The sequence below is a fragment of the Urtica dioica genome, chromosome 10 (assembly GCF_054948205.1).
Source record: "Urtica dioica subsp. dioica isolate 48M chromosome 10, U.dioica_male_clone48M_v1_H2, whole genome shotgun sequence".
NCBI classification, from domain to species: domain Eukaryota; kingdom Viridiplantae; phylum Streptophyta; class Magnoliopsida; order Rosales; family Urticaceae; genus Urtica; species Urtica dioica.
Window position 1 is genome coordinate 13,772,307 of NC_142765.1, and position 7,774 is coordinate 13,780,080.

Consider the following 7,774-nt stretch of genomic DNA (forward strand, 5'->3'; position numbering starts at 1 on the left):
TCATATTCGGCGAACTTGAACGCATGCCAGAATACTACCACCAACAACGAAAAATATTGAGGGGGAAGAAGGAAAAAATTTGTGCGTGTTTACCATAGCTTATTAGCCATGTACTTGGACTCATTCCATTCTCTCAAATGAGAACATGCTCAGCCTTTTATAGGCTCATGATCATAGCGGTTTTAGATCCAAAACCGTTACACAATGATGACATTTTAATGCCCATCAAAGTCATAAAGTGTGTTGAAGGCTTTTGAAAACAAAAACGTCTAGCCTTAATGTTATGGTTGTAACCTCCAACCCATAAGTGCATGGTTACAACTCAAAAATCCATTGAAACATCCAAAAACATTTTTGATCAATGAAGGCAAATAACTGGTCCAAAATTAGACCACAACACGTACAAATTCCTTCAGAATTTTTGATATATTCAACACACTTTGAACATCAATTTCTCATTCATCATAGCTCCGATTTTGGCAAATAAATAACCGATCTTATACATCTCGCAACCAGGAATAAGAATCAGTCAAAACATTTCAGTTTTGATGAGTGGACCCCACTCGAATATTTGCCACAAATTAGCCAATAAATTGATATTAAATTCTCGTTAATATCAATAACCACACAATTTTCCAACCTTAATACCATATGCAACTCAGTTTGCCTAGTTAGTTATACAAAGCGTGGCTTGGCAAGCACTTCCAGCCCATATTTCCTATGCATTGTGATGCCAAAAACCTCAGTCATGTCAAGGTCTTGTGCTCTAACGCCACGTGGAAGTTCCCAATCGAAGCTGTGGAGAATCTGAGCGAGAGCGATCTCGACGATCGCCGTCCCGAATGCAATCGCCGGGCACATCCTCCTACCGGCCCCGAAAGGTATGAGCTCGTAGTCTTGCCCCCTGAAATCGATCGGACTATCCATGAACCTCTCTGGCGAAAACTTCTCTGGTTCTTCCCAACTCTCCGGGTCCCGCCCAATCGCCCACGCGTTGATGAAGATCCTTGTTTTTCTCGGGATATCGTAGCCGTCGATTACGACATGTTCCATGGACTCTCTCGGGACTAGGACCGGTGCCGGTGGGTGTAACCGGAAAGTCTCTTTGATCACCGCTTTCATGTAGTGTAGTTTTGGGATATCTGTCTCAGAAACCGTTCTTCGATCACCCAAAACTCCTCGGACTTCTGTTTGCGCTTTCTTTAGTATTTCGGGATTCGTGATCAGCTCTGTCATCGCCCAATCGAGGACGATGAACGTCGTGTCCGTTCCGGCGGCAAACATGTCCTGCGACCAATAAGAAATCAATTATTTTACACGTCTGAGTTTAATATAATCTCAAAAGTTTTATACAAATGATTGATATAAAAATGGGATCAAACTATATTTTTTTTTTTTGCGCAAAATCACGCTTGATGAGAAAATACATCTTTGCAACTAGTAATTCCTAAAAAGTAGTATGTTCTAAATGATTCGAATAAGTTTTATAATAATTTATTAAGCATGGTGTCGTCTATAATAAATTTTTTTAGTAAGCATACAAACTTGGAATATATTATTTAACATTTATGAGTAGTATTTATTTAAGAAATTTTATTAATTGGGCTTAATAGGCGCCATTAAATATCAAGATTAGACCCTAATGTTTAAAAATATTTAAATATGGACTTTTGACCCAAAATCGGACAAAAATACTCTTGATTCGAAAAACCCATATTTTTCTCTCATTTTCAAATGATTTTCATCACAATTCTTTTTCATATTCGAATTGGTTGCGCTAGGATTAGAATTTTTGGTGGTCGAGCTCATCATACGACATCGTACAGCATCGTATGTGTTCAGTTTCGATTTTGAGGGTTTCACATTGTATCTCATCGTACTGCATCGTATCGCATTGTACGACATCGTACAGCATTGTACGACATCGTACGATATCGTACATTATAATGTACGATAAAATTCATACACATTATAATGTACGTTGTCGTACGATGTCGTACAATGCTGTACGATGTCGTACGGTGCGATACGATGTTGTACGATGAAATACAATGTGAAACCCTCAAAATCGAAACTGAACACATACGATGCTGTACGATGTCGTACGATGAGCTCGACCACCGAAAATTGTAATCCTAGCGCAACCAATTCGAACATGAAAAAGAATTGTGATGAAAATCATTTGAAAAATGAGAGAAAAATATGGGTTTTATGAATCAAGGGTATTTTTGTCCGATTTTGGACCAAAAGTCCATATTCAGATATTTTTAAACATTAAGGTCTAATCTTGATATTTAATGGCTTATTAAGCCCGATTAATGAAATTTCTCATTTATTTTTCTTGTAGCATGTACTGTTTTGGTCCCGGGCCTAACCTATGATTGTGATACTGTGGTCCCTATAACTTTTTTTACATCATTTAAAAACACCACTGATTTTACATTGTTCTAGGGGCTGAATTTCATGACACCTTTCTACAAAAAAAAAAAAAAAAAAAAAAAAAAAAAAAAAAAAAAAAAAAAACACTAAAAAGAGAGGAAAAAAAAAATCAAGGACAAAAACACTATAATCAAAAAATTCTAGGGACATTTGAACCAAAGTATATATGTTAACAAACTGTTATACTAAAAAAAAAAAAAAAAGAAGAAGAGAAAAACAAACATTGTGCAAAATTATTACCAGAATGAGAGCCTTGACGTTGTCCATGGTCAACGAGATGTCATCATCACCGGAACCATTTCTCTGAATATCAAGCAATACATCCACAAGATCCTTAACCGTCTCAAGCCTCTCTCTCTTAGGCTTCAGATGTTCCCCAACGATCTGATCGAAAAGCTCGTCAAACTTCTTCGAAGTCCGAATGAGCCTCGACCTGGTCCCGCTGAAGAATCCGATCACAGACTCAACGGAAGGAAAGAAGTCTCCGATGTCAAGTCCGCCCAAAAGCTCTTGATACTCTTCAAGAAGCTTCTGGAAGCCCTTCCGGTCGAAATCTCCACCTTCCGTGAAGTCCCTCCCGAAGGAAACCCTACAAACCACGTCGTTCGCGTAAAGCCCTAGAACTTTGCTCATCTTGACCGGCTCAGGGTACGGCTCGGCGAGCCGACGGACGAGCCGAGAGACTTCTTCTTCTCTGACAGAGCCGAATGACTGGACTCTCTTCACGCTCAGGACCTCGAGAATGCAGATCTTTCGGATGTATCTCCAGTACGGCCCGTACGGAGAGTACACCATGTCCGTACAGTTGTAGAAGAGGTATTTGGCGCCGAAGATCTTCGGTCGGCTAGCTAAAGCCAAGTCGTGGGTCTTGAGGACTTCCTTGGCCAGCCGAGCCGAGGAGATCACGACGGTCGGAACTTGGCCGATGTTCAAACGGAGAATCGGACCGTGTTTTCTGGCCAAGTTTAGGAGAGAGATGTGGGGGTTTCTTCCGAGCTGGTGGATGTTTCCGATAATCGGAAACCTCGGAGGGCTTGGTGGGAGGTTGAGTCTCGGCTTTGTTTTTGTGAAGAAGACGAGCTTGAGAAAAACGACAAGAAGAATTGTGGGTAAGAGAAGCCAGTACGCCATTATTGTTCTTGGATAGACTAGCTTTTTTTTTTTTTTTTTTTTTTTTTTTTTTTTTTTCTTGTGTACACTACGCTTGCACTCTTATTGTCTCATCTGTATCTGTATATGTAACTATGTAAGGTGTTATATATCGAAAACATTTTATATGAAATCCATGTGGTTTTTTTTTATTCTATTTCTTGAGAAATGAAATTATTGTGTCATTGAGTAGGATAAAATCTACAATATCTAATATTTTTCTTTTATCAAAAGATTTTTTTCAGTAATCGAGAAAGCCAAGTAATAAGTTCAAATCTTTTTTTTTTGGGGGTGTAGCGTAGAAATTACAGATCTCTTTGTTGTGACTTGCTTGCGACGTGTGGAAGTGCGGGGCTGATATTTTAATATCTCTGAACATTATCATGTTATCTCTTACAAAAAAAAAAAAAAAAGCTAATTACAATTTCCCCCAAACTTTTACACTGTTAATAAAGTGTCCTCTAATGTGGTAGCTAGTTTGGTCTAGCGGTAATCCCACAAAACTCTCATGGGATGCAGAAATGCATGCCCCGCTAATATATCTTGTAATTTTGGTCGATAGTACCCCTACTAAAAATAAAAAAATAAAAAAATAAAGTGGCCTCTAATTTAATTCGTTTCAAACATTTACTCTTAATTCTGAAAACGTTTTAAAAGTCCCTCTTCTGTCTAAATTATAACAGATTTTAAACAAGTGGACATCACGTGAGCTGAATGTTGTCGATCGTTAACAAAAACCCTGAAATTTAATTTCACTATTTTTTCTCTATTTTTTCTTTATATGTTAATATCCCATTTGTTGTCCTTATTCTTCAATTCTCTCTATTATGGAAACACGGCTATGAATTTATTTTCAAATGCCTGTCGTCTTGACTTGTATCAAAGCTTGAATAGTCACAAAAAAAACTTTGAATTAAATCATACCGGCCGCCATAGATCTTCTTCCCATCGATCCCCTTTTCCACACACAAAAAAGCTTCCTGTCGTTGTTTGCCAAGACAAGAATGGAGAGCAGAGAAATCCGAGCTTCGCCGGGATTAAAAGGCTCGCTCTTTGAGGAAGAAAGAGAAAGAAAAAATAAAGTAAGAATCAATTTTGGGAACCAAATTTTTGTAATTACCACTATATCAAACTAACGATCACATTAAATAATAATTGAAACTAAAAGTATATATTTTTTAAGAAAAAAAATAAGCATTTAAAATTGCAAAGATTATATGAACGAAATTGTAGACATTTAAGAGATAAACTCTACAGAATTAATATTTTCATAACATTTTCGCGACTTACTTGATTGAATAATATTAAGTTGGTTGTGATGTAGATTCGGTAATTAAGAGTAAGAGTTATCACTCTTAATCCAGATAAGAAATAACTATGTAACCTATATATATATATATATATATATATATATATATATATATAACGTTGACTATTTATCTAAGATTTACCAAACGTTGACTATTTAGCAATGACGCAAGTGATTAATACTAATTTATTTAGCATACAAAATTTGGTATGTGTTTTGATTAAGAGTTGCGACCCGAAATTGAACCAATATCAATCTAACTACGGCCAAAATAAAGATTTAATATAAAAACATAACAAAACGAAGATAGGTGAAAAAAATTGTTGTTTTGTTAGGTCATAAAAGACGGGAAAATCACCCGGCCCACCAAATTCCAAAAGAAGAAGAAAAAGAGTTTGCAAAAAAAAAAAAAAACATCATTGTTTAATAATACAGTTGGATAATCACTCGGCCCACCAAATTCTACCTGGCCTCACTATTCTTATTGAAGTTGCTTTTGCTCTTCGACCCCATGAACCTACAAACAAATAGAGCATCATCGAGTAATACCTAGCCCTCACCTTATTCATCCTTCATTTTTTTAAACATTGCTTTAAGTCAGGACAATTTCAAAATACTATAAAGTTCAACATTGTTGCCTTCAAGCTCAATATCAAGTTCCACTATGTTTTCTTGAAGGGGACCATCAAAGAACAAGACCCGTATCCCGCTAATCTCGGGCATCAAGCTCCAGACCTTGAATTTCATCGTGACCGTCCAATTGAGCAGTCGAAATGTGAAAGTGATCGTCGACACCAAAGGTGACCTCACATGCGTCCATCGTCTTTATCTTCAATGCTATCATCCATCTAAAAGCTCTTATGTCATTCAATCGCATTTCTCAATGCTCAAGTTCATCAAAAAAATATTATATAATATTTCGATAATTTTCCCGAAATCTGAAATCATAATGCACGAAAAATAATTTGCTTTAGTATTCAAGGATGTTTTTCCTACATGTTTTGAAATATAAAAATAACAAATTTTAAGTTGGTATGGTATTGTAATACGTGAGTAATTGCAAACTAAAAGTTACAAACCAGGTTCTCTTATGCACAATGCATACGGATTTGGATGGGGTGTCGGCTAATCCTGTTTTGAGCTTTGACTTGTATAAACATATGAAGCATCCATTATATGTCGGAGACAATTGTACAACACATAAACCATACCACATCTATGGATCGTGGGGTAATCAGCCTCACGTCCTCTGGCAGTTATTTGATCCACACTCTCTTTTATGAAGAGTGGGTGGCTATCTGCGTTATCCTCCGTGTTAACCATTGAGGTGAGTGTTTTGATTATTTATTACACGTGTTTTATTGTCCGACTAGTCTTTTAAACCTATTGTCTTCTCTTCTCTTCGAAGTTCTGAGTAATAGGGTCCGTTCTTTGTTAGTATGAACATTCGCTCCTTAACCTTCATGAGTTCTCGGACCTTTGGGTACGAACTCTAGTGCCGGATATCTCTATTCTCGGAATACCGACTAGATCGTTTGATCTCCGCGGATTCTATGAGTAACAGCAGCCTTCCAGTTTCTTAGTATTTAGTAAAAATGGTAAAGAACTAGAATAAGTCTAATCTTTGATTTAATTAGACCGTTACACTCTTACTAGTTTTTCTTCTGTTCGGATTTATGCCGACCAGGCGTTCGTCTTATATTTGTCAAATGCGTTTTTGTTTCTAAACGCGGTCGTTTCGCTCACGGGGGTCGCGACCGTTCGCATCCGCCGTTAGATTGGTGTGTCTTCTTCGACACGCTTGATCTTGACCATTCTTTTGATCGATCGGTGCCACGTATAAAAAGGGGGAGAAGCTGTCGATCATATTCATTTTCGTCTTCGATTTTGAATTTTTCTTCTTCCTCTTTATTCGCTCTGCGTTTCCAGATATTTCGGCGACTTTTTCGGCGAGGATTTCTGCTTTAATCGTCTGTTTTTCGGCGCTTCTGTCATTATAAATCTTTGGGTAAGTCTTTTCTCACTGGTTTATTTCATTTTCTTGCAATGGGTGGGGTGATTTTTATAGAATTGCAAAAATTTGGGGGCCGTAATTTGTTGGGTTTTCGGAGTTCTGAGGTGTGCCATTATTTTGCCTTAGGATGTTTAGTTTTCCCTTACTTATAGGATATGGGAGGTTCGTTTCGACCTGATTTGAGGATCGACTCCCGCATAGTCAGAAGGACCGAGCCCGATCCTAAGGAAGTGATTCTTCATTGCGGGTCAAGCATTCCTTTTTTCCGGGATCGTGAGTAGTACCACATTCCCGAAGTTGGTCGGGACCGGCCTGTTTTTTCTATAGAGCTTGTTGTCGGTCGTTTTTAGAAAACCCGAGACGCCAAGAAGACACGCCGTTCAAAGGGCCGATGGTCAGGCCGGAGGTCCTGAAGAGCGGCAAGCCTTCTGTCACGAGTCGACTGACAAGTCCTCGTGCCAAATCCTCACGTTCCTCGAGTCGAGCCTTGAATCGTTCCTCGAGTCAAGCCTCGAGTCGTTCTCCTCGAGTTGAGCCTCGAGTCGTTCCTCGAGTCGAGCCTCGAGTGGTTCCTCGAGTCGAGCCTCGAGTCGTTCTCCTCGAGTCGAGCCTCGAGTCATTCCTCGAGTCGAGCCTCGGGTCGCTCCTCGAGTCGAGCCTTGAGTTGTTCCTCGAGTCAAGCCTCGAGTCGTTCTCCTCGAGTCGAGCCTCGAGTCATTCCTCGAGTCGAGCCTCGAGTCGTTCTCCTCGAGTCGAGCCTCGAGTCGTTCTCCTCGTGTCGAGCCTCGAGTCGCTCCTCGAGTCGAGCCTTGAGTTGTTCCTCGAGTCGAGCCTCGAGTCGTTCCTCGAGTCGAGCCTCGAGT

The 7,774-nt window shown here is 39.1% G+C and overlaps 1 protein-coding gene across 1 annotated transcript; it reads right to left on the reverse strand.

Annotated features, from left to right (window-relative positions):
- Positions 1-436: 436 nt before the first annotated feature.
- Positions 437-3,688, reverse strand: LOC149383444 (cytochrome P450 71AP13-like). The gene is made up of 2 exons (XM_089629436.1): positions 2,680-3,688; positions 437-1,287 (listed from the first exon to the last, which is right to left on the reverse strand). The coding sequence occupies exons 1-2, from the start codon at positions 3,568-3,570 to the stop codon at positions 676-678; spliced, it is 1,503 nt and encodes a 500-aa protein (XP_089485562.1). The 5' UTR covers positions 3,571-3,688; the 3' UTR covers positions 437-675.
- Between the last annotated feature and the right edge of the window lie 4,086 nt (positions 3,689-7,774).

Bases quoted from the DNA above. Each gene is read 5' to 3' on its own strand.
- LOC149383444 (XM_089629436.1), bottom strand. From the start codon at position 3,570: ATGGCGTACTGGCTTCTCTTACCCACAATTCTTCTTGTCGTTTTTCTC. The intron at 1,288-2,679 runs GTAATAATTTTG...TATTGGTCGCAG, and splicing joins ACGTCAAGGCTCTCATTCTG to GACATGTTTGCCGCCGGAAC.